This window comes from Lates calcarifer, linkage group LG13 (genome assembly GCF_001640805.2).
Source record: "Lates calcarifer isolate ASB-BC8 linkage group LG13, TLL_Latcal_v3, whole genome shotgun sequence".
Lineage (NCBI taxonomy): Eukaryota > Metazoa > Chordata > Actinopteri > Centropomidae > Lates > Lates calcarifer.
Window position 1 is genome coordinate 11,752,779 of NC_066845.1, and position 25,028 is coordinate 11,777,806.

The 25,028-nt window shown below is 38.7% G+C and overlaps 6 protein-coding genes across 6 annotated transcripts; all 6 read left to right on the top strand.

The window, feature by feature from the left end:
* Positions 1–224: 224 nt before the first annotated feature.
* On the top strand, positions 225–4,105 carry LOC108878742 (arrestin domain-containing protein 3). The gene is made up of 6 exons (XM_018669709.2): positions 225–660; positions 752–821; positions 1,141–1,288; positions 2,251–2,353; positions 2,472–2,737; positions 2,912–4,105. Exons 1-6 carry the CDS (start codon positions 387–389, stop codon positions 3,008–3,010), a joined length of 960 nt encoding a protein of 319 aa, XP_018525225.1. The 5' UTR covers positions 225–386; the 3' UTR covers positions 3,011–4,105.
* Positions 4,106–6,827: 2,722 nt separating this feature from the next.
* Positions 6,828–8,889, top strand: LOC108878041 (arrestin domain-containing protein 3-like). The gene is made up of 6 exons (XM_051075153.1): positions 6,828–7,083; positions 7,383–7,443; positions 7,541–7,691; positions 7,816–7,912; positions 8,293–8,549; positions 8,647–8,889. Exons 1-6 carry the CDS (start codon positions 6,828–6,830, stop codon positions 8,887–8,889), a joined length of 1,065 nt encoding a protein of 354 aa, XP_050931110.1.
* A 2,426-nt stretch (positions 8,890–11,315) lies between these two features.
* On the top strand, positions 11,316–12,802 carry LOC108878790 (arrestin domain-containing protein 3-like). Its single transcript, XM_051075265.1, has 4 exons — positions 11,316–11,805; positions 11,910–12,006; positions 12,116–12,372; positions 12,474–12,802. Exons 1-4 carry the CDS (start codon positions 11,644–11,646, stop codon positions 12,573–12,575), a joined length of 618 nt encoding a protein of 205 aa, XP_050931222.1. The 5' UTR covers positions 11,316–11,643; the 3' UTR covers positions 12,576–12,802.
* Positions 12,803–13,311: 509 nt separating this feature from the next.
* On the top strand, positions 13,312–17,657 carry LOC108878789 (arrestin domain-containing protein 4). Its single transcript, XM_018669768.2, has 7 exons — positions 13,312–13,620; positions 14,298–14,342; positions 14,800–14,860; positions 15,028–15,172; positions 15,579–15,675; positions 15,755–16,011; positions 16,561–17,657. Exons 1-7 carry the CDS (start codon positions 13,362–13,364, stop codon positions 16,831–16,833), a joined length of 1,137 nt encoding a protein of 378 aa, XP_018525284.1. The 5' UTR covers positions 13,312–13,361; the 3' UTR covers positions 16,834–17,657.
* Positions 17,658–18,188: 531 nt separating this feature from the next.
* LOC108878056 (arrestin domain-containing protein 3) lies at positions 18,189–21,343 on the top strand. Its single transcript, XM_018668353.2, has 6 exons — positions 18,189–18,526; positions 18,632–18,692; positions 18,786–18,933; positions 19,052–19,148; positions 19,758–20,014; positions 20,636–21,343. The coding sequence occupies exons 1-6, from the start codon at positions 18,268–18,270 to the stop codon at positions 20,888–20,890; spliced, it is 1,077 nt and encodes a 358-aa protein (XP_018523869.1). The 5' UTR covers positions 18,189–18,267; the 3' UTR covers positions 20,891–21,343.
* Positions 21,344–22,775: 1,432 nt separating this feature from the next.
* Positions 22,776–24,934, top strand: LOC108878100 (arrestin domain-containing protein 3-like). The gene is made up of 6 exons (XM_018668423.1): positions 22,776–23,034; positions 23,152–23,212; positions 23,331–23,502; positions 23,699–23,786; positions 23,864–24,120; positions 24,729–24,934. The coding sequence occupies exons 1-6, from the start codon at positions 22,776–22,778 to the stop codon at positions 24,855–24,857; spliced, it is 966 nt and encodes a 321-aa protein (XP_018523939.1). The 3' UTR covers positions 24,858–24,934.
* The last annotated feature ends 94 nt before the right edge of the window (positions 24,935–25,028 follow it).

Consider the following 25,028-nt stretch of genomic DNA (forward strand, 5'->3'; position numbering starts at 1 on the left):
GTAGCCTGCCATGAATATTAAACAGCAGTGAATCTAATGATAGATTACAGCTTCGGATCTGACAGAAATGTACAGAAACAAGACAGGTCTGCAGTCCTCTAAGATTTCACAGTTCATTCAGTTACTTTTTCTTTACCAGTGCTCTGCAGGGCGCTGATCGAAGGGCTAGAGGACACGCCCCAAATCAGGGCTGGTCCTCCTGCATGTTATGCGCCTGCGCAAGTTACTGAATTTATTGTTGTCGGTGAAAACTGAGACACAGTGTCCCTGGTATTTAGCTACCATTCCATTTAATTGGACCGTTTACCACACTAAAACTTTTATCATCCTTGTTAAACTAGATTTTAACGTCAGACGCATGGTTTAGTTAAAAAAAAACCTCGACGATGTTCGAACAGACCTTCAAGAATTTCCAAATCAATTTCAGCGCTCTCAATGAGAGGAATACTTTCTCCAGTGGCGATCCAATAACGGGACAGATCTCCTTCGAGCTCACGAAGGAGACGAAGATTACCTTAATGACTGTGAAACTGACGGGAAAGGCGGATGTCCACTGGTCGTCCGGTGGAGGGGGGGGAAGGAGGGGAAGACAGCGGAGACACTACTCAGCAAAACTGAACTTCTTCGACTTCAAAAACGTCATCATGCAAGAAAACACTGGTATGCGCTCTGTGGGGTCGTGCGGATGCAGTGTGGAAACTTGGCAAACAACCAATCATTGTTCGGTAAAGTCTGTCTTTCTCCTCCGCAGCTACTGGTAGGACGACAAAACTTCAGCCTGGCACGCATGTGTATCCATTTTCATGTCAGCTGCCACAGGGGTTTGTATGAGCTGCTTCCATCCTTGTTTCTGTGATGAGGTCACGTGGTACTTCAGATAAGGTCACGCGGGCTATCTTAAAAGTTAAGCTGAAAAAAACCCCAAAGAAAAAACAAGAAAACTAATTATTTTATTTTATCTTATAAGATGCTTTGAGATTGTTTTCTCCAAAATCTGAGCTTCATGGATCTTCATCTTAAAACTTTGCATAAAAACTTTTGCATGAAAAATATTGCCCCCCCCCCCCCCCCCCCCCCCCCACACACACACACACCTAATAACATCTCATTATTCCAATCTTTCTTTTTACTGTTTTGCAGAGACTTCCCATCCAGCTTCCAAGGGATTCATGGAAAAATATTGTACAGCTTGACAGTGAGCATCAGCAGACCCTGGCATATGTCCAAGGACTTTGTGACGGAGCTGAACTTCGTAAACCGCATTGATACCAACCAGCCAGTGCTGTGGGTAAGTGATCCATGATCAGATTAACCTACTGTGGAGGGTAAACAAGGAGCTGCTGAGCTACTCTCTGTTGCAGTGTTTTGTCTCTACTTGAATACACCTTTTCACAGCAGACGTTTTGACTTACCATAGCAATATAAGTACAGGAGGAACTGCTACCATTATCAACGGCTCTGGTCCATTAAATGTCCCAGGAACATGCTCCAGTGAGCGAATATGCACAATACAATTGGTTGAAATGAGCACGTCACGTGAGTCATGTAACCACAAAACTGAAATGGTAAATGTCCTGTTTTTGTGTTTTTTTTTTTTTTGACAAGGGCCCTCGTGTCAGGTGCATATCCTCAAACACATTTTCTTTTAAAATACCACACACTAGTGGACACACAAGTCCCTACCCTGTCCATGCTAATCCCAGGGAGGCCCTGAGTATGTAGTGAGTTTACAAATGGGGAAAAAAAGGACAAAATTAAAGTGTACACAGAAAATGTAAGTGTGTTTATGATGTGTACACCATTATCTCACAATGCAGTGCAAAAAGAAATGGAGGTGGTACTCAAAGCTGCAAAAATTGCAAATGGTGGTGAGACAACTGCTGAAAACATACTTTGAAGTGACATTCTGAAATCACAGTTTGATTAGCATCCAGTGGTGCATGTATTGTATCAATTGTCTGTCAGCATAGTGGGTAATGATTTCTTCAATAGTAAGAGCAAAAACAAAATTGTATCAGTACATTATGAAGATCAGTATATCTACTGCATATAATTAATATTTAGTATGGGTCACAGCAGCAGTAAGCTTTCAGGACTCTGGGGTTCAGGGTTCTGTAGCTCTGGGGAGGTTACCTGCACTGCCTCAGCAGCACCATTTTCCCCTCTATACTTTGTGCTTAAACGGCTATTTGATTATTTAGGAAATAAGCTGAATAAATGTAAAGATTTATCACATGTATTTTTTGGCAGGCTCCTCTCTCAGGCTCCAACCAAATGACACTGTGCTGTCTGTGGTGTGCCTCAGGTCCTATCACAATGACAGTCAGTGTAGAGAAGAAAGCCTTCGTTCCTGGTACTGTATCTATCCGTCCATCCACCCACCCATCCATCCATTTGTCACATCAAATAAGAATGACATTGAATGTTAGAAAATAATCCACATCCAAACACCGCGTCTGTTCTTCCTCCAGGTGAAACGGTGAAAATAATTTGCGAGTTTAGTAACAGCTCAACTCACACAGCTACTCCGAAGGTGAGGCTGCAGCAGAAGCAGGTTTACTACACCCACAGCAAGGTCAGCAAGAGGATGTTAGTCAAGCACTTGGCGTCACTGACTGGGGAGCCCATCAGCGCTCAGACCTCCGATGTGCACACTGAGATCATGCTCACTATTCCCTCGTCTGCATCGCTCACCATCTCTAACTGCAGCATCCTGGTTATCGAGTATTTTATTGAGGTTGGTACTGATGTTGGAGGAAATGATTTCTTTTCTTTGTGATCCAGTTTGACTGCAGGTTTTAAGGTACAAACTGCTCACTTGGAAATATATTTGGATTATCGACTGTTTCTTGAATACAATCTTATGATGAACCTCAAGTCTGTTTATCTTGTTTTCTTGTGTCTGCTACAGGTGAGCCTCTGTGGATTTGCTTTCCCTGATCTCACAGTTCTGGTTCCCATCATCCTGTGTGATTCCCCTGTGCTCAGTCAGCCCCCACCTTATTTATGAGTGCATTTGTGAATATTTTGAATTGCTTCAAATGTATGTGATGAAATGACAACATAATGTAATTTCTCACCTTGACTTGTTACTGGAACAACCTTACAGTGTTTCTCAGGGTCTTTATATCATTCTCTCCTTACCAAGGATGACCTCTGCCAAGTTTTTTTTGGTTTGTTTTGAAAGAAACATTTTTGTATGATTAATTTCATTTTTAAAGATATATATTTTGCTCATTTTTGCAAACTTCAGCTATTAATTCCAGTCCTCCTACTATCAAATTCTACCTCATTATTCTACTGTATACCATTTGTTGTACAGTTCTGTGTGTGTGTATTGCAACTGTAAGTCTGTTTAAATGAGCTATTAGCAAGTTTTGCTATTGCTACATAAGCCATAGTTAGTGTTAACAGCTGTTTGCTTACTGGTCTAGAAAAAACTTGGTAAGTTTAGCTTCAAATTTAATTATTTTACTTCCTCATTCCTTTACCTTTACAAACAACTTTAATGTTTTCCTTGTAGTTTTATCACGGCTCTTCTACTGAAGTTAGCGTGCTAACCAGCCAGCCCCACTGGCTCATCTCATCACTTTCCGATAGTGACTCAGTGTAGTAGACTGCCCTGAAAAAGTAACACTGCTCAGAGGGCGTATTCTAATCTTTTTGTGTCATAAACGCAACAATGGCTGGAGCTCTTTGCAAGTGACCATCATCGCCACTCACTCCCGGCAAGTAGCCATGTTTGGCAGCAGAAAAAATGTACAAATAGCCCTTTTAAACATGGTTAGCCAGTGTTTTGACTCTTTTAGTAGCTTTTTAATATATGTTGTTAGTTAAAATTCTGAGTTTGCAGTTATGAAGACTGTGGTTTATATTATTTTTAATAATAACCATGCATTAACCAGACCTATTTAAAATTGTTGTCTGTGTTGTTTATCAAACTCTGTTAAGCAATTTCATCTATGACAGCATAAAAATTTATTTTTTAAATACATACATTTGTTTATACTCTTAAATATATTAGATATAAGCCAAAGATGCAAATTTTGCTTTGTGGAAACTGCCTTATAGCATCAAACTGCCAATAGACAAGCTGACCAACACTTTTCAGTGTGTCTGTGTGTTTTATCTATGTGATGTTCAGATTATTGTCAATGTTTACATGACATTCATTCTGTTTCAGCACATGCCTGAAGCAGGAGGGAAAAGATGGGCTACAGTTTGAATGTTGTTACCACTTCACACCATAAAAATATAATGTCAAGAACCTGCATCATTATTATAGAATTGTGAGTATGTGTTTAGTGTGTTTTTATTGTTTCATCTCAACTTCCATCATGTCTTCTAATATAGAAAGTATTGTCATATACATACTGTTTTGTATGTAAACTATGTAGGAACGTATTTGACTCTGTAATGTGACCAGATTAAAATTTTGGGCGCAGTAAGGATAAATGTGCTCTAAATAATGATGATGACAAACAGCTGAATGCTCGGCTGAAGTGACTCGATGCCATGCACCAAATTACTTTTTGCTCCCTTTAGCAGAGAAAACACTGCTAAACTCAATCTTTTTAGCCTATTATGTTTTATTGCGAAAACCATCAGCTTAATTTCCTTGAGGAAAGCCGTCTCCTTTTTGTTATTCAGCCAGCACTCATTCCAAACGAGCAAGTAACTTAATATTCACTAACTTCAGATGTCTGGCTGTTTTTATAGTTGATAATAGCTGAGAGCAGCTCTGCACATCTAACCCTTTTACAGACTTTTGTTTAAAGTTTCATTATTTGATTCAAATGTGGGGTTGATCATCACACGCTGCTCCTTTCATATTGCAGCTGTGTGAAAATGAAAATTTAAATGTGTTTGTTTGATATATGAAACTAATTAATAACAGTATTGGAATTTAGCTTTAATCTAGCTGTTGTTGGGCTTGAATATCCGTGCCTCTTGTTTAGGCCATCACAGCTCTGCATAAGCAATTTGTTTACATGGGTTAAAAATAATACTATGTATTTATTAAGATAAACTTATCCCATCCCCCCAGCAAGGCCTCAATGTTTGCTTGCTTTCTTTTGCTGCCCTCTGTCTGATGTCACACATCCTCATGTCATAATGTGAAGACACTCATTGCCTTTCTCTAAGATGGACTTTTAGTTATTCTCCAAATGTGACATACTTAGCAGTAGCATGTATTTTTAAATGAAGTGTAATTAAATTTTCAGTATTTTTTTGTGTCAAGGTTGTTGTTGTTTTTTTTTTCATCAGTTCAAGTCAATTTTATTTATATAGAGCCAAATTCACAACAAAGTTATCAAACTTTTAAAACATTTAGCCTGTGCCCTTTTACAACTGGTGCAAAAATGGTGCAGTCCATCTGTTTTCCTGTAGGGAGCAGCAACACACAGGGTTACACTGTAAGGAGCCGATTTAGTGTGGAGACTTGGCTCATCATGCTTCTCTTCCTGTACCTTTCTTGCTTGTTCTCTGTGTTAAATCATTTTCACCCACTACAAAGCTGTCAAATGAATGCTGAAAACATCTTTCCTATACCACACATATCTCACACAATTGTTCCTGGATGATAAGTCTGATGACATCAGCCTTAGCAAATACCAAGTGCAGAGGATAGCACTGTCAAAGGTGACAAAAGTAATGAAATCAGTACCATTTCTGAAGGACTTGAACTGGCAACAGTACCTTGACACCTGTATTAGCCACCATGTTTTTTAGGACAGCTGCAACGACAGTCTGATATCAAAAAGATATGGCTGTTTAGGCTTTCACACTTTATTATTTGTTGTTATCACCCCCCCCTCTCTCTGTCTAAACCTGACCGGTCGAGGCAGATGGACGCCCACCTTGAGTCTGGTTCTGCTTGAGGTTTCTCCTTGCCACTGTCGCCTAGAACTTGCTCATAGTGGGATCTGTTGGGTCTCTCTTTGTAAATTTTATAAGATAAAGAGTATGGCCTAGACCTGCTCTATATATACAGGGCCTCGAGATAACTTCTGTTGTGAATTGGCGCTATATGAATAAAATTAACTTGACTTCTTGTACTATTATAGGCAATAACATTAACTGTAATATATGTAACCTGTAATATTTTAGTGCACAGGGCCCTGACACAATATGGGAAAAAAAATGTTTGTTGTATTGTCTTTTTTGTAACAACATGAGGCACTTTGTAGCCCTGGTTTTGAAAAGTGCTATATTAAAAAAGCTTACATTGTAGTGCTTTCTAACATGCTTATTCTCACATCTCTAGACACACACCAGGTGTACTGATGCACCTCCCCTATAGACTCATTATTTCCATGTTTAGCCCTCGTGATCTCTGCTTGATGTGTTTGTCACATGTTGGACACACCCGCATAAGGAGAGCCAGTGGTAGCTTGTTGTAGCACATGCTGCCAATAATAGTGTCAGCACTTGGACACATTAAATGGTTTTTAAACACTCTGTTGATTTATGTAAGACACATGCATATAATGTTCTGTTGCTGTTGTTGTTTTTGGGGGTGGTGGTTTTTGTTTTTGTCTGACAGTTGCCACAGTCACAAAGAAGATTTCCAAAAGAATAATAAACTAGTTTTTACCAGTTTTCTTTCCCCAGAGCAATATTTTGTATTCTTGTCAGTTATTCTTTTTAAGCATCAACCAATCAAAATCTTGCCATTGAAGATGTACTGTCCTGTGGTTTAATTATTACCAAAACCAGTGTATCTTATCAGCACAGAGACCCACCTCGCAGCATTTAAAATCTCTGTCCTCACTGTCTCACCTAGCACTTACTTTGCACCTAAAGCTCTGCTTAGCGGTCACACCATGTCTAATAATGTTAAGAGTATTTCAGTGGGATATAATCCTGTAAACAAAAGCAAAGTTTTCAGCAGCGGTGATTATATATCAGGACGGGTTACTTTAGAACTAGTGAATGACTGCAAGATAGATTCACTGTGTGTAAAGCTGAAGGGAAAAGCAGAGGTCAAATGGACTGAACATTATGGAAAAACAGTTGTTGTATACCATAACAAAGAGAAATACTTCAGTATCAAGCAATTTATCATTCAGGAGAAACAAGGTAAGTACACAATATATGTCATTAAATTTTGAAATAATGAATAAAATACAATTCGTTCTCATACTCATACTCATTACTCATACTCATTTGTGTGTATGTTTTAGGTTTAATTAGATGTTTATATGTTACTCAAGCTCATAGAAAACACAGTTGTAAGAGAAACAGTTTGTTCACTTTTACCACTAAGTATGAGCATCTATGCTGAGCTGGTATTATATTCATTTATAGTCTGATTTACTAATCTTGCTATTGTCAGAGATGGAAGCCACATTATGTCACTTTGCTGTTTTGTTTTTCAGGTAATAATACTGTTGGCCCAGGCTGCCATGTCTACCCATTCACCTTTCAGATTCCAGATCAGTAAGTTCTCAACATTTAGTATAAAAGAAAAAACATATAGTAACATTATTGTTACTTGTCCAGACTGTTTAATACAATGTGTTGTCATGCCTTACAGAGAGCTGCCGTCCTCGTTCAAAGGCTCAAATGGAAAGATCCTGTACACACTGGAGGCAAACCTGAGCAGGTCCATGAGACTAGACTGTAAAGCTAAGGCGGAGTTCACCGTCGTCCACAAAGCAAACCTGAAGAGCGATCCGTTGCTGATGGTATCCAACTTACAATACACACACAAGCTCATAAATGCACATGAAAGTTGTTTGCTGTATGACTTTGACACTGCTGTCGTAATGACAAGTAGCATCATCTTTATGTAACTCTGTCATTTTTCAGACTCCACAGCACAGTTTCACTGATAAGAAAATGAAGCTCTTTACATCAGGGACAGTAGGCATGGATGTAAATATTGAGCGAACAGGCTTCCACCAAGGTACTGAATTATACATTCACTCCACAGATTAACTCATTATTATCCTATTATTAACAGTGGGATGCAGAAAAACAAACAAAAAAAAAAAACCTCTTTGCAGCTGAATCATGTGTCGCTCAAAGTCCCTCTCCTCATGGAACTTTTTTATGGTTGTAAGATAAGACTTCAACAAAGGAGGTGTGAGAATATTAATGGCAGAGATAATCCAGATGTGTTCTCTAGGTTAGAGGATTTGCTTCTTAAAGCACGGAGCAATGTCTGAAATGTTATTTGAAGTAATTGGCCATTCCATATTCTGAATGCAGTTTGAGAATTTTACTACCTCTTGTGTGTAGGTGTCAACCAGATCATTGTGTATTAAGTGTTGGTCTGTTTTCCAGGGGAAGGCATAAAGGTTGTGGCCTCCATTCAGAACAAATCATCTCGTGACATTAAGCCCAAGTACTGTTTGTATAGGAAGTACAGCTACTTTGCAAAGGGGAAGAGGAAAGTCGAAACCAAAGACATCCTGAAAGAGGTGGGTGAAGTCATCCCACCTTCAGCGGATCAGACTGTCACCAGGATCATCACCATCCCCTCCACCACATGTGTGTCCATCTTGAACTGCAACATCATCAAAGCAGAGTACAGGCTCAGGGTGTGTATCTCCCTTTCCAAAACATTCATGTGCATGTTTCTATGGCATTGGCATTTTATGATTGGTATGTGTAGTGCTGACTATTCCTCCACCACAGGTCTATCTGGATGTTAAGTATGCTTCAGACCCTGAGATCAAGTTCCCCATAGTCATCCTGCCCGCTTCACAGGGTCCAGATGAGGAGCAGCCATTTGTTCCTCCTGCTTATGGATTTGAAGCATTTGCAGGAGGGACCAGCTTCCAACAAAACCCAACAGCCTTTGGCCCTTCTGCTCCACCTCCACCCTATGGTACATATGGAATGTACCCCTCCTTGAGTGATTTTAGTGGGAAATCCTAGAATTTTAGATTTGGAGTACACAGAGGTCTTTTTACATTCACAGTGTAACATATAACTCTAAGTTAAGGACAACCACTGCAAAGTAGTAAACTAGTTTTTGCTTAAAAACCTTTAGCCAGACAAATGGCAAGAATCATGGGAAGACTTGAAGAGAATCTTAAGAGTAGGAATGAAGGGATTTGATTGTTTTAGGAACTAAAAACTATACCTTAAAAACACAGTATTAATAATAAAACACTTACTTGCATTACCTAACAGTGTTGGATCTCATGTAATTGTTAAATATAAATCTCTAATGGAGAATGAGTTGAGGTCCAGTTAGTTAGTTAGTCCAATTGCTTTCTTCACTTGATTACTGAAATGTTGTAAATTATGTCATACAGAATATGTATTTGCCTATGCATCTTTTGAATACACAATAAATATGAATAAGCATAATATATTACTGATTTAAAAAAGAAACTTCCACTGGTCCACTGGTCTACTACTCTGCATAACTGGGCTTCTTCAACTTCAAAGGCGTCATGCGACGAAATAGTGGTATGCATGTCTTTGTTCATTAAAGGCCATCTTTCCCCCGTAGTTACTGGTGGGATGATAAAACTTCAGCCTGACATACATGTGTATCCATTTCCATGATTGGCAAAAAAGTCTTTCCAATACCAGACATATTTCACACAGTTGTTCCTGGATGATAAGTCTGATGAAGTGCTGCAAATGTAACTGACAAAGGTGCCGAACGTTCTGAAATCATTATCCTTTGTAAAGGGTGACTCTTGAACTGGCAACAGTACCTTGACAACTGGTTTAGCCACACTGTTTTCAGGACAGCTGCAACACCAGTCTGCTATCACCAGGCTATGGCTGTTTATACTTTCAAACTAAATCATTTGTTATATTATTATAGGCAATAACATTAACTGTAGTATATGTAACATATGTTTTAGTGAACGGGGAACTGACACAATATGGGGGAAAAAATGCTCATTGTATTGTCTTTTTTTTGTATGGGGCACTTTGTAACCCTGGTTTTGAGAAGAGCTAGATAAATAAAGCTTTACCTACTTATTAAGAAATGCTTACCAGAATAACACAACACAGAATCACAATTTGAATATTTGAATGATATTCCTGCGCACATTTCTGTGGCAATATATATTTTTGCTTACATTGTAGTGCTTTCTAACATGCTTATTCTCACATGTCTAGACACACACCAGGTGTACTGATGCACCTCCCCTATAGACTCATTATTTCCATGTTTAGCCCTCGTGATCTCTGCTTGATGTGTTTGTCACATGTTGGACACACCCGCATAAGGAGAGCCAGTGGTAGCTTGTTGTAGCACATGCTGTCAATAATAGTGTCAGCACTTGGACACATTAAATGGTTTTTAACCACTCTGTTGATTTATGTAAGACACATGCATATAATTTTCCATTTACAACAATTTTCTTTCCCCAGTGCAACATTTTATATTAACAGTCAGTCATTCTTTTTTAGTATCAACCAATCCAAATCTAGCCAGTGAAGATTTACTGTCCTGTGGTTTAATTATTACCAAAACCAATGGATCTCATCTGCATAGAGATGCATCCTCAACATATAAAATCTCTGTCCTCACTGTTTCACCCAACACTTGCCTCGCACTTACAGTTTTGTTAGCGATCACATGGTATATACCATGTCAAATACTGTTAAGAGTATTTCAGTGGGATATAATCCCATCAACAAAAGCAACATTTTCAGCAGCGGTGATTATATATCAGGACAGGTTACCTTAGAACTGGCGAAGGAATGCAAGGTAGATTCACTGTGTGTAAAGCTGAAGGGGAAAGCAGAGGTCCAATGGACTGAACATAATGGAAAAAACATTGTAGTATACCATAACAAAGAGAAGTTCTTCAATATCAAGCAATTTGTCATTCAGGATGGCCAAGGTAAGTACACAATATATGTCATTCAATTTAGAAATAACCAGTTTAGATTCATTTTATAGTATATTTTAGCAATGTGGCACTTTTTAAATAAGAAATTATTGCTATGCTACAAAAGGTTTATTTCCCAGTACAACTGCATCTCTACTTTCTGTATGTTTCATTTTTATCTCTGTTACATTGTCTCTGTCCTATCTCATTTACACAAGCTAACTGTTTTAACAAAATTGCTCATGATCCCACATTAAGTACATTTTCATGTACAAAATGATAAACTGTATAGTATCCTTTGTCATGACTTTAAGGTTACACCAGAGGTTAGATAAATGCCACCATCTGCATTTAAACAAATCAAAATTCCTGACTGAGCTGAGACTCAGATTTAATTAGATTTCTTTAATATGTTCTTGACGTGTTTGACATGTCTGACAGTTGTAAGAGGAACAGTTTGTTCCTCTTACAACTTCCTCCTGCTGTAATTGTCCTGATTCTTCGAAAGGGCTATTAACATTCACTTTTACCATTTAGTGTGAGCAACCATGCTGAGCTAGTAATGTATTCATTCATTCATTGTAGTATATAGACATTATAGTCTGATTTACAAATCTTGCTATTGTCAGTGATGCCACATTATGTCACTTTGCTGTTTTGTTTTTCAGGTAATAATACTGTTGGCCCAGGCTGCCATGTCTACCCATTCACCTTTCAGATTCCAGATCAGTAAGTTCTCTTTAAAAAAAATTGTCTAATCAACATTTAGTATAAAAGAAGGAACATTATTATTACTTGTCCAGACTGCTTACTACAACGTGTTGTCATGTTTTGCAGAGATCTGCCATCCTCCTTCATAGACTCAAAAGGAAAGATCCTGTACACGCTGGAGGCAAACCTGAGCAGGTCCATGAGACTAGACTGTAAAGCTAAGGCGGAGTTCACTGTCGTCCACAAAGCAAACCTGAAGAGCGATCCGTTGCTGATGGTATCCAACTTACAATACACACACAAGCTCACAAAAGCAGTGTTTCCTGTCATAATGACAAGTAACATCATCATCTTTATCAAACTCTATCATTTTTCTGTCAGACTCCACAGCACAGTTTCACTGATAAGAAAATGAAGCTCTTTACATCAGGGACAGTAGGCATGGATGTAAATATTGAGCGAACAGGCTTCCACCAAGGTACTGAATTATACATTCACATTGTAACTCAAAGTCTGTCCTCATGAAAATGTCTGAAATGTTATTTCAATAATAGTCATTGTGTATTAAGTGTTGGTCTGTTTTCCAGGGGAAGGCATAAAGGTTGTGGCCTCCATTCAGAACAAATCATCTCGTGACATTAAGCCCAAGTACTGTTTGTATAGGAAGTACAGCTACTTTGCAAAGGGGAAGAGGAAAGTCGAAACCAAAGACATCCTGAAAGAGGTGGGTGAAGTCATCCCACCTTCTGCGGATCAGACTGTCACCAGGATCATCACCATCCCCCCCACCACATGTGCATCCATCTTGAACTGCAACATCATCAAAGCAGAGTACAGGCTCAGGGTGTGTATCTCCCTTTCCAAAACATTTCCATGCTTTTTTTTTTATATGGCATTGACATTTTATGATTGGTATAATAAATGCTGACTGTTCCTCCACCACAGGTCTATCTGGATGTTAAGTATGCTTTAGATCCTGAGATCAAGTTCCCCATAGTCATCCTGCCAGCTTTACAGGGTCCAGATGAGGAGCAGCCATTACAGTAATGTTGGTATGACTGGATCTCATGTAGTTTTTTAAACAGAAATCATTACTGGAGAATGATTTGAAAGTTTCACTCTCAATATTCACTCTTTATAGTAACTCTTTGTTGTATCACTGCTCAGTTCCTCTATCCTCTATCTTCTTGTACTTTTAGTATAATGACAATAAAGGGAATTCTATCTATTCTATGTGATTGCCAGTAAATTATTTTCTTCACTTTATTTCATGGTGTTGTGCTTAATGTAGAATACTGAAATGTTTTAAGTTATGTCATAAAGATTATGCCTTTTGCTATGTTTGCTTCTTTTAAATAAACAATAAATAAGCTCTATTGCTCAAATCTTTTATTCGAAAGTTCACATTGCACCACATATCTGGATGAATGGATTTTCCAGGAGAATCAGAAAATAAATAAACTTCACACTGTGGTGGGGAACAGATGTACCCCTGTGGAAACCAAACTTATAATAATAATTATTATTATTAGTAGTAGTAGTATAGACAACTTCAGAACGAATCTGCACTCCACTGCACTACACCTCAGTTGTCAACATTTGATTTAAATGTAAATACATTAGAACGTTCTTGAAAAGCTTCTCAAATGTAACATTTTAAGAGAACGTACGTGAATCATTTCGAACGTATCCCGAACTAGCCATTCAGTGGTCGTACACTCCGACTTCCGACTACAACTGGAACGCACCATCTGGGGGCGTTCCAGTTGAAATTTCCGACTTGAAACGTACCACCCATTGCTTCACTCTGTATATGTCTGTTCACCGCGCGTCATGTCGAGCACCGTCAAGAGCCTTAAAGTTACATATAACCCTAATAATGAGCAAAACACTTTTACCAGTGGTGACTGGGTCTCTGGTCAGGTCGCTCTGGAAGTGGCCAAAGACTGCCAAATAGAATCCCTGTCAATTAAATTCAAGGGGAAAGCCGAGGTTTTGTGGACCGAGAGGCACGGCCAAACTACTGTTGTTTACCACTCCAAGGACAAGTACTTCAGCCTCAAACATTACTTCATCCGAGACAAAGACACGGGTAAGTGGGCTTTCATATTTTAGAGTAACGATGTGTTGAGGAATTTGGCATGGGTTTGGGTTTCTTAGCAGAAGAATGTTCAGAATTTCTACAATAAAGGATCCCCGCGTAATCAACGGAATGTTTGTCAGTTTGCAAAGGACGTGCAGCATGGTTTTAAAAAAGCCGCTGGCTAAAAAGGCCTCCTTCTACTGCTGCTGTGAGGGTTGAACTTCTCTTCATTTTAGGTGTCAAAGTAAAAACCTTGAAAACTTGAAAAGATAAAAGATGTCCCGCATTAGATAATGTAATAATTGTATTTGCATTTTTCCATTTCTGTATTGCACAAAATTCTGCACACAGAGAAAACTAAAACCTTAATAAACATTTTGTTAGGATTTGCAGTTATCGTGGACAAAAATAAACAAAAATGTGTAAAACTCAAAATATGATTTCATCAGATGTCAATAAATACTGGAGTGCTGGAGTGATTAGTCAGTGAGTTGATCAGCTGATAGTCAGAAAACTGATCAACACTTAGCTCATTTGTCAGACATTTAGACCAACTCTGAATAGATGATTCAAGAAAATAATCTGCAGATTGGTGATATAAAAAACCATTAGTTATGATGTTTTTCCCACCAGTCTATGTAACAAATGTTAATTGCTGTTGAATCCTGAACTTTTTTTAATTTCAGGAAATGACGACCAACCACTACTGATAAACCAGAATGGAGAGACTTGTAAGTGTTTCACAGTTCTTTCTCAGCCTGTGTTGTGTCACAGCTGTGTTTTTATTATGCACAAAGATCCCGTGCTGTGGTTTTAATTCAGTCAAGAATAGTTTGAAACAGCTTTCTGGTGCATTAACAACTTCAGTGAGCTGAGGGGCCAACATTTTGTTGACCAGCCACTCTGTTGTCCAGTCACAACTCCTGAAGCCATTAGCAAAGTGCCACACAAGTACATTTACATTAAAGTTTTCAGGGGCTTGATGAAGAAGTCTGTGACACTTCTCCAGCTCCGGTGTCTTTAACCTCTCATTACATCTGACCTCTGTTCTGGCACTGATTCAGATAGGGCACTGTGCTGTACCTGTTGCCCTAAATTCAACCTGTCCACACTTGAATTTGCAAGGGTTGTAAAATGAAGAGGTGTTTGAAAGTCTTCCTCTTTGCTAATTTCTTGTTGCTATTACAGACAGCAGTGTTGTCGCCCCAGGATGCCACGTCTACCCATTCACCTTTCAGATTCCTCACCAGTAAGTAGTCAGTTTTTACTGGTTCCATATTGAATTTGAGTAGACGAACCCTCATCCCCTCCACACTTGAAAATATTTGGTGCGCAAACCCTACTGTATATTCTGTGTATTCATTTGATTACCGTCACTCTCTCATGTTCTTACGTCCTTCTGCTCTGGTGCTTTAGGAATTTGCCGTCCTCCTTCAAAGGTTCCGTTGGTAAAATTGTGTACTTGTTGGAAGCCAAGCTGAGCAGATCAATGAGGATTAGCAAGAAAGATTCGACTAAGATCACCTTTGTGTCAAACGAAGTCCACAGTTCTGAGATAAGGGTATGTGCTGAGTTATGTGTGTCCTTCTAGGTTCCTTTGTAACATCTCTGATTACATCTTCATTCTTGACATTCCAAGGAATTATAGTTCTGCAGAGGTTGGTGATAGCAGTTGAGTAACTAAAATCCAGACCTTGTTTAGTACCTGCATGGAGGTGCAAGCAACGTTCTGAAACCCTCCAGGAGTTTGTATTTGCTTTCAGCAAACCCAAACTGCTCAACACTTTAGAAATGGTTGACATGAATTCTTTGTGTACCTGATATTATTGAATATTATGTTTTTTAATACCACATCTGTTGAACAGTCTCAGGCATGTAATGGACATTTGAGACACCAGAATAAGAGAAAAAAATGTTAGATGTTGTTGTTTAAGTGTATTGCATTAATTAATCTGGCCTTCTTTCAGACACCACAGCACGAGTCTAAGGATAAGAAAATGAAACTTTTCACCTCAGGAACAGTAGCCATGGATGTAGATCTTGAAAAAACTGGTTTCTTCCAAGGTGAGAGCCCTTGTAGTAATATTGATTCTTATCAGTCTCATGCCAAGGTTTGGTTTTGCAATTTTGGTCTCTCTTTCAGGAGAAGGATTAAAGGTTGTGGCCCACATTCAGAACAACTCCTCTCGTGAAATCAAGCCCAAGTACTGTGTCTACAGAAAACACAGCTTCTTCGCAAACGGGAAGAGAAAACTCGATACTAAAGACCTTTTAAAAGAGGTGGGAGAGCCCATCCCTCCTTCTTCTAGTGAAAAGGTTGTACAGATCCTCAACATCCCACACGACATGGAGCCCTCCATCCTGAACTGCAACAACATCAAAGCAGAGCACAGACTCAGGGTAAGCAGCTACTGAATATGACCAGAAGCAAAGGCACCAGATTTGCCCTGAACTGAAGAAAAGAAGACTGTGATATTAGTGACAAATCGTATGATAATTGTTTAGATAAGTGACATTCTCGTTCCATACCCAGCATAAGATAATGGTCTGTCATAAGAGACTACAATTACTGTCTCGCGGTTGTATGCCTCCGCCAGCCAGCCCACTTGCAGTTAATTTACATGTATATTCTTAAGATATGACCAAAAGTGGCTTTTGTGCCTTCATGGTGACCATGACCTGTTTCATGATCACCAAATTCTAATCAGTTCATCCCTGAGTCCAAGTGAATGTTTGTGCCAGATTTGAAGAAATTCCCTAAAGGTGTTCCTGAGATGTCGCATGTCAATAAAATCTATTAATCCCAAATATGTAGACTTCCCAAACTGCTCCCATTTGTTTTCAACAAAATGAAGGAGCTCTCATTATATGTATATCCCAACTTTTCTAGAGATGCAAAGCAGAACAATGAAAATCCAACAGTATAACATCACTAGTGTTTTTCCACAGGTCTACCTCGATGTCAAATATGCCTCCGACCCAGAGATCAAATTTCCCATAATCATTCTGCGGGCTCTTCAGGGCTCTGCTGTGGCACCACCCCCTACTGCTGCTGGCTTTGGATTTGAACCATTCGGGAACCCAAATCCACCAGCCTGGGGCTTTGCACCACCACCACCACTACAACCAGCAGCAGCAGCATCCCAGCCTTTTGATCCTCCTCCTCCCTACGGAGCACATGGGATGTACCCTCCCTTGATGAATTTTGGTAACAAGTATTAGTGACAGGGCTGTAAAGATACGTCGACATTTCAAGGAAATAGAAAGGAAAATTACAGTTACTGCGCTGATGTTGTGTTATGTTATGATGTTCAGTACCTATTAAATGTTAAACCATACACATATTGTAGAAGAACAAAGTGTGCTCTGCAGTGAAACCAGCTACCATTACTATGAAACAGTGGCTTTCTTTTTTCTTTTTCTTTTTTTTTTGTTTACATATTTGTACGTTTTTGGTTATAGCTACAATATAGTTACTGTTATATGATTCAAATATAATAATATTTGTCATTATCTGTGATAGATGGTGTTTGTTTTTTAAAAGTGAATCTGTTCCAATTTATCATTAAGACACAGTGTTAATGCTGGTACCTGGTTTTAATGTTGTGGCTGATCAGTGTACATTGGAGTGGATTGTGCTGTAGTAATATGTGAAATGTTTTTTATCGCTTCAAAAATAACGACGAACAAATCAAAGCAGAGAAATGGTTCTCTCAGGATTTCAGATACCTCAAGTTTTATCCCTTTTAAGCTGAATGATTTTGCCCTGTCTGTGCCTCTGTCAGGCTTACTGTAAGTCATGGAGAGAAGTGACCACTTAAAAATCAGTGTCATATTCTAGCTAAATTGTTGCTCCTCCATTGAGTAGCCTGGTTTTCTCATTACAGACTTGTATGCTTAATCTTTGTATTTCCACAGAAGCAATTCTGTAGACTGAATGTGTTGTTTGTTCATTACATTTCTCTGACCTTTTTTCACCGAACTGTTACCATAAAAATGTCTATATATATGTATAAAGAATAAAATAAAATGATAATAACCTATAATTTCATAACCTTATTCTTATATGGCATATCCATAACCTACAGCCATATCATGCTCCTATGTCATATGTAAAGAACTATTGTGTAAACATATTGTATGAGGATGCTAAGTCTATAAGACAAAACACTTGAAATATTTAGCTTCTGCTAGTCCAAGAGCTACTACCTTACTGTGAATATTCTAGTTCTTAGCTGTCACACTTTTAATTTGGCTGGAACTTCCTTTGGACTAAAATTCCATTATGTCAGACAGCACGTGCAGCGTACAGCTAATGGAAATTTGTGTGACACGCTGAGGAAGCGCAGCATGTGACAGTAGTTAACTTCGATTACACTAGCAGGCGTTAATCTCCGCCCACTGAGGTGGTTGTCAGGAGAGCGTGCTCATCCTCAATAGCAGTGTGTGCATTGTTTTGACTATTTTAAGCCAGCAGGATTTTTCCAGTCACAGTGTATAACTGTGTGTCTCTCAGCACAGGTATGTCACAAGGAAAACAGGTTTAACAAGATGTGTGTGTTTGAGATCAGGTATAAGTAGTGTTGAGCAACTGTGCAGGGCGTAGAAGGCTTTAGTGTCCTTGGTTTTACAAATTTACGTGTTTCTCTGTGGAAGATGACCATCAAAACTTTCTCAATTGAATATGATGCCATCAATAGCAAGAACACCTTCACAAATGGAGATACCATTAATGGAAGAATCATTATTGAGACTTCTAAAGAAATCAGAATCCAATTGCTGATTTTTATTGCACAAGGAAAAGCTCGGGTTTGCTGGAGTGAACATTATGGACAATATCAACATTATGTTTACTGGGCTGATGAGAAATATTATGATGTCAAACATCATATCTTGAGGGAAGCAAGACAGGATGGTAATATATGAAATGAATACAATCATTGATATGCAATACATTGTACCTAAAGCAATGACTATTAGCTCACATACACATTTCAGACTTACAGTAACTCTTTTACAGGCACTGGAGTCATTGGTAAAGGAAGACACGTATTTCCTTTTTCCTTCAAGATTCCTGACAGGTATCTATTCTAATACCTAATATCCATTCAAAATTGTCAAGATTGATGTTTCTATTTCTCTTCAGCTCGATTTTTTGTTATTGTTCTTTGCAGAAAACTCCCATCATCCTTCAAAACCTCCATAGGCAAAATTGTCCATAAGCTGAAGGCAGAGCTCCATCAGTCAATGAAGCTTACAAAAAAGGCCAAAGTCCACTTCACATTTGTCTCCAAAGCAGACATGGATATACCTGGACTTATGGTAAGAAATGCTTATTAATCTAAAAAATGCAACCATTTAATCATGTAAGGAATGTTGTCTGAGCAGAGGAGATAATTATCTGCGTGCAGTAATATAAAGTGGGGATCTGTTATTTTAGGAACCTCAGTATGGCTGCAAGGATAAAAGTGTCAAAGTTTTTGGCTCTGGAAACATTTCAATGGATGTTCACACCACGCGGATGGGATACAAGCAAGGTAATAATCTGGTGTGGCAGATGTACCAGAGACCACTGGGTCAGGAATGGGTCATGAGAGTGATTTGGTGCTGGTATGAACCTTACTCGTTGACACTGCAGAAGCTGTTTTTTTCTGCACTGTTCTCTCTACCTTAACACTGCTGCTTAGTGAGTTTTTCATGGTTGTAGAATATTCAGGTTAGCTTTGGCATTGATCTGTTTATGAGTGTGCCCACCTTGGATTGTGACAGACATGTTGTATATTGACTAATAGTAGTTTCACAACTAATGCTCCTCATTACTGTGAATCAACACTTTTTGTTGAACTCCAATGGTTTTTCACCCTTTTATTGTGATTTAGAAGTGTATGTAAGGGTGTGTCAGCGCATCATGGTTTCATTGTTATATTTCAATAGAGTTTACCACTTTTTCAGTCTGGTATTGAGTTGCTCTTTGAATGTCCTGTGTTTCTACAATTTACCTCGCCTCACCTATTTGTGTTACCCTGGACACAGGTTAGGCCAATGTGTGAAACTCTCCTGCATTCACACTGTCCTAATACAGTACAAGTATCAAAATGTTATTGTACTATTTTGAAATTGACAACTCTTCCTTCCTCATTTTACAGGCGAGGGTCTTCAAGTCACACTTGATGTCACCAACCACTCAAGTCGCGCGGTGAAGCCCAAATTCATACTGTATGAGAAAAAGAGTTTCTTTGCCCAGGGTCGCAGGAAGGTTTGCACAAATGAGATCCTTAAGGAGAAGGCTGAGGCTGTTGCATCCTCCAGCAAAGAGACTGTGACCAAGGTGATCTCCATCCCTAGAGAACTACCTCCCTCTATCTTGAACTGCTCCATCATCAAGCTAGAGTACAGACTGAAGGTAAACTGAACTATATTATGGTCATTAGATTGTGGTAAGTAATCCTGCATTTCCTCTTTCTGAGCCAGTCTTTTGTTAAACATATGCTTGGTCACTGTTTTGTTTAAATGGCTACAGATGGGAGGCCTGTGGGATTATTTTCTGTGTTCCTTTTGAATTGTTTAAAATGTCTAATTTATACCTTTTGTTTGTGAATGAGGTTTCATTTTTCACATACTAGTGACATAAAAATCAAAACCTGATACAAACAAATCCTCTCAAGGGAAATTCTTCTGCTCTGCCTTGAGATAACATACTAAAAGGGGCAAAGGAAAAATTTTTGTATTGTGTGCTCGTTAAATGCCCAAGCAAATCAAAAGAAACTGAAGTAAGTTTAAAAGGCAGGGCACATGCAAATGTAGTCAAAGGAGGAACTGCAAATACTAATGAATTCAACAAGCTCAATAAAGAAAAAAACTTGACCAGAGGGGACCTCTAGTGATAAAACAAAGGAATTAAGAAACATAAGCAGAGAGCATGACTCGAACTACATTGATTCAAAAACTTTCCAAATAAGAATAACAAGAGTACTGGGAGGTAGAAGAAAAAAAAAATGTAATGCTTTTTTTTTTTTTTAAACAGATCCATCTGGATATCAAATATACTTCAGACCCAGAGATCAAACTCCCTATAGTTATCCTACCTGAGGTTCCTGCTGTAAAACAACCACCTGCTCCTGCTGGCTTTGGATTTGAAGCATTTGGGAGCCCAAACCAACCAGTCTGGAACACCACACCACAACAAGGACCCCAACCTATGGATCCCCCACCTCCCTATGGAGCATATGCAATGTACCCCCCCAATTCTCACTCTGATAAAGATAGCTATGGATTTTAAATACCTCCGTTAAAAGAGTATGCCACCAGTATCAAACTCCATGCAGCAGAGCCAGAGACATCATCTTATTTATTCCATGCATTCCTTTTCCTTGTCAAAATGTGCTGCCTGTGTTACCCACAATGCAACTTGGCCGTGACAGATCAGTTGGAGACCTGTGTGTGTTATGTTGCAGCAGTAGTTGTCCCCAGGACCTGTAGCCAGACATTTAGAAGACATATAGAATATAGAAATACAAAGCTAATCTTAGGATGCAGATGGTTATATTGTATGTGTTTAATATCCAGGAAACATTGTACATAAGTAGTTGTGGTCACTGTAAATAATGACTGGAATCACTTTTTACGTGGCAAAACATGTTCAATATTAGATAATTATAAATTGCAATTTGTAGATGGTGTAAAATATATAACCAAATGAGTTGTAAAAATAATAAAACAATAAAAACAAACACTGTATTCTGGAATGTTATTTCTCCTATTTTAATAACCTATTAATTTTAATTTATGTAAACAGAGAAAGAGAGATGAGAGGGAGCTGATGGCCACTTGCAGGTGGTGATGTTCACAAAGTTTGTAGTTGTAAATCAACCTTTGTAAAAATGTAAAATAAAAAGGCATGAGAAATTCAGGTTTGTGCACATGTAGTAGTAATATAGATGGTAGTAAATAAATAGTATAAATAATAGTATATTATCATAACTTTCATAGTGTAAGAGTAGAAAAGCAAAAGGCTTGTGTTTAAATTCAGTATATTCAGATGAGTGTGTATGTTTGGAAACAGTTTGGCAGTTTCTTGGACCACTGATTCAGCTAATAATTTTCCACATGTTCTGACACAGTATAGAAGCTGCTATCAACTACTGATATTTTGATTCTTGGCTTTGAAAATAATGAAAGCAGCTGTCACAGCTGAAACCACCAACCACTTACCTCACATAGAGTACTGAATCATATTTGAACTTTTTTTTTTTAGCCACGGTTGCAGCAGATGTTTCATAAATTATATTTTTAGGGAACCTGTCCCAGCATCTCCTAGTAAACAGACTGTGATCAAGTTAATCAACATCCCTACTGAACAATGCTATTATCAAGCTAGAGTATGAAGATAAACAGCACTATTTTAACACAATAAAAAGGTTGTGGAATATGTACCGAGTCTGTTGTCACTGGGCACAGCCTTAAAGATGTTTCTTGAAATAGGAACTCCTGACATATAAGCAGCTGTTGTGATTCTTTAATGCACAGTGAACCATCTTCTAGAGAGGAGGACACTCTCTGGAGCATAAAATAATGCATTACTCATTAAGGATGCTGATTACTTGCCTGAATCATCAACACTGTATTCCTGCCATGTGAAAGTTTTGTATCATTCCCCTAATTTACATTAACAGTATATTATGTTACCAAGCCAGCAGCAACTAAGTGACATTCAAAACAGTTGGTGAATGAAGGTTTAGAAGGAATGTCATAATTATGTAAACATAATGTTACTGATAAAGTGTGTGTACATTATGCTGTGCTGTACTGTGGTTTTAACATTGTTTTCGATCTCAATTTATTTTTGCCTAATTTAGGCCACAAGGCTGCTGGCTAGAGTTACCTGTGTGAAAGTGATACCTGCAGCTCTTGGTCACGTGATCATGTGTGACACAGATACAGGTACTGGAGAAGTCCACTGTAACGGCACATATGCAAGCCTTGCCGACATCCTTGTACATCAGAGACAGAGAGATAACTTAAGGCCCAACTACGGTACCACTGTGGACCCATTCAAGGAATATATATATATATATATATATATATAGGATTTATTTTGCACTAAAGGCGGACCTCCTTTCTTTCACTCCACAAGCTTTGGGGAGGTTATTGGATGTAATCTTATCATGACTGTAAAACATCTCTCTGTGGAGTACAACAAGGTGAACGAGCGAGGCACCTTCTCTCCTGGGGACGTTATCTCTGGAAGGGTGACAGTGGTGACCAACAAAGAAACTAAAGTGCAGTGTTTTCTGGTCAGAGCCAAAGGAAAAGCAGAGGTGACATGGTGTGAACAGGCAGGACAAACTACAGTGGTTCACAGTGACAAGAAGAGATACTTTTATTTTGAACACATTATTCTCCAGGATAAAAAGAAAGGAGATGGTTAGTATGGTCTCACTGTTGTGCCAAAAAAGTCTCAAAGCTTCTGAATTGATGAATATTATATAATAATATATGAATTTATATTTAACACAAAATGTTTTTTTTTTTCTTTAAAAGGTTCAGAAATCATTGGCCCTGGGAGAAATGTGTATCCATTCACCTTTGTGATTCCCAATATGTGCGTGTGCTTATCTAACCTCACCCTTTGTATGGAATTTATATTTAACCTAAACACCTCCTTACTGGCTGGTGACATGAATTAATTTCCCATATTCATTTGGATTGTTTCTTTACAGAGATATGCCCTCATCTTATGAGGGGAAATGGGGCAAAATCACATATAGTTTGCGAGCACAGCTGACTCAGTCAATCTGGCTTGTCCACAAAACCAAGACTGAGTTCCCTTTCCTGACCAAGTCTGATTTCCCTTTTGCCTCCAAGTCAGAAATGATAATCATTGGACTTAAGGTAGGGAAATGATTTTCTGTTAAACTTCAATGAGTTTTCTCTTCTGTTCCAGTTTCCACTTGTGTCCAGTTAAATTTGTAATGGCACCTCAATGATCAACTATAAAATATTGTACTAATTAACTATGCAGATGATGTCTCCCCAAACTGGTGTGTGAAGGTCTGCCTTACCGTTATCTTATGTCTTTATTTGTCAGGAGCAACAGTGTGCAACCAGTATTTCATTCTATGGCTCTGGGAAAGTTACTATGAATGTTACCTCAGAAAAAATGGGAGTGAAACAAGGTAAACAGGCTTTAAATAAGAATGAAAGTGGCCTTACCTGAAACATTAACCTTTTTTTACCTCTTAAATATAAATAGGTGAGGCAGTGGGAGTCTCTGTAGAAGTACTCAATGACTCAGCACGCACAGTGACACCCAGATTCTACCTATGTGAGAAGCAAACCTTTGTTGCTCAGTCGAAGAGGACTATCTACACAAATGACATCCTATTTGGGACAGGAGACTCTGTTCCGGCTGAGACCAGTCGAACTATAACCAAAGTTCTGAGCATCCCTCCACAGCTCCCCCCTACCTTCTTCAACTGCTGCATGATGAAGCTCGAGTACAGACTCAAGGTACTTAAAGTGTGTTCACAATTACAGTCTCATGGGGTCATTTCACTGTTAATATACGTGACTCCAATACTGAACCCTGTATTGATGTAATACCGTTTGGGGCAATGCAAATGTTCACACCCTCAGTAAACAGATGAACTTTTTGAAAAACGCACTGGGCTTCATTTCTGTGCAAGACTTTTGGTGACAATAGCACCACATAGTGGCTGTATGGTGGGGTGAGACAGAGGGAGAGGGAAAAGGAGGAGGGGTTAAAGGGGAGAGTCCTCTGGCTTGCCCACACGCTAATGAGGACACATGTAGGAAAAAGTCTCATATTACAGCCCAACCTGTTCTGTGGTGCCATCAGCTCAAAAATGTGTGGGTTGGTGCTTTCAGTAAACACTGGTGTAGAGCAAAGTAATGGCACAATGAAAAGTCGGACACAAGATTTTTAATTTAGATTTATTTCATTTAAAATGTAGTATTAACATGCTTTTTGGACATTATAAGGGAATTTATATGAACTTAAGTAATTTAGGTTTAAAGTTAAGTATATTTGTATTTTTTTGTATTTGGTTTGCAAAAGCTAAAAAACAGTATTGAAAGCTGTGTTTCTTTGGTAACAGATCACTCTTGATGTCCCGCTGGCAAGAGATCCGGAGATCAAACTTCCTCTGGTCATTCTGTTGGGTTCTCCAAAACCACATCAACAAAAACCAAAGAGATCCATCTGGTTCAGAAAGCTTCCTGGTTAAAAGGACACGTCAGACAGAGAAAGCGGTGGGCATGCTGTATGACAAGGAGTGACAAAATAACAACAGTAAATCTAAAAGAGTAAATCTGTCTGTTCAGTGTGGCTGTGTTTAACTGACCAGATGTCTCTTCAAAGTTCAAACCACTTAAATCTCTGAGAATTTGTTCACTGA

Excerpts from the sequence above, each read along its gene's own strand:
- LOC108878742 (XM_018669709.2), top strand. The coding sequence starts at position 387 with ATGTTCGAACAGACCTTCAAGAATTTCCAAATCAATTTCAGCGCTCTC. Across the intron at positions 822-1,140 it reads TCATGTCAGCTGCCACAGGG|AGACTTCCCATCCAGCTTCC; the intron begins GTTTGTATGAGC and ends ACTGTTTTGCAG. Across the intron at positions 2,738-2,911 it reads TTATCGAGTATTTTATTGAG|GTGAGCCTCTGTGGATTTGC; the intron begins GTTGGTACTGAT and ends TGTCTGCTACAG.
- LOC108878041 (XM_051075153.1), top strand. The coding sequence starts at position 6,828 with ATGTCTAATAATGTTAAGAGTATTTCAGTGGGATATAATCCTGTAAAC. Across the intron at positions 7,692-7,815 it reads AGAGCGATCCGTTGCTGATG|ACTCCACAGCACAGTTTCAC; the intron begins GTATCCAACTTA and ends GTCATTTTTCAG. Across the intron at positions 8,550-8,646 it reads AAGCAGAGTACAGGCTCAGG|GTCTATCTGGATGTTAAGTA; the intron begins GTGTGTATCTCC and ends CCTCCACCACAG.
- LOC108878790 (XM_051075265.1), top strand. The coding sequence starts at position 11,644 with ATGTTTTGCAGAGATCTGCCATCCTCCTTCATAGACTCAAAAGGAAAG. Across the intron at positions 11,806-11,909 it reads AGAGCGATCCGTTGCTGATG|ACTCCACAGCACAGTTTCAC; the intron begins GTATCCAACTTA and ends TTTTTCTGTCAG. Across the intron at positions 12,373-12,473 it reads AAGCAGAGTACAGGCTCAGG|GTCTATCTGGATGTTAAGTA; the intron begins GTGTGTATCTCC and ends CCTCCACCACAG.
- LOC108878789 (XM_018669768.2), top strand. The coding sequence starts at position 13,362 with ATGTCGAGCACCGTCAAGAGCCTTAAAGTTACATATAACCCTAATAAT. Across the intron at positions 13,621-14,297 it reads CATCCGAGACAAAGACACGG|GAAATGACGACCAACCACTA; the intron begins GTAAGTGGGCTT and ends TTTTAATTTCAG. Across the intron at positions 14,861-15,027 it reads ACCTTTCAGATTCCTCACCA|GAATTTGCCGTCCTCCTTCA; the intron begins GTAAGTAGTCAG and ends CTGGTGCTTTAG.
- LOC108878056 (XM_018668353.2), top strand. The coding sequence starts at position 18,268 with ATGACCATCAAAACTTTCTCAATTGAATATGATGCCATCAATAGCAAG. Across the intron at positions 18,693-18,785 it reads TCCTTCAAGATTCCTGACAG|AAAACTCCCATCATCCTTCA; the intron begins GTATCTATTCTA and ends TGTTCTTTGCAG. Across the intron at positions 18,934-19,051 it reads TGGATATACCTGGACTTATG|GAACCTCAGTATGGCTGCAA; the intron begins GTAAGAAATGCT and ends CTGTTATTTTAG.
- LOC108878100 (XM_018668423.1), top strand. The coding sequence starts at position 22,776 with ATGACTGTAAAACATCTCTCTGTGGAGTACAACAAGGTGAACGAGCGA. Across the intron at positions 23,787-23,863 it reads AAAAATGGGAGTGAAACAAG|GTGAGGCAGTGGGAGTCTCT; the intron begins GTAAACAGGCTT and ends AAATATAAATAG. Across the intron at positions 24,121-24,728 it reads AGCTCGAGTACAGACTCAAG|ATCACTCTTGATGTCCCGCT; the intron begins GTACTTAAAGTG and ends CTTTGGTAACAG.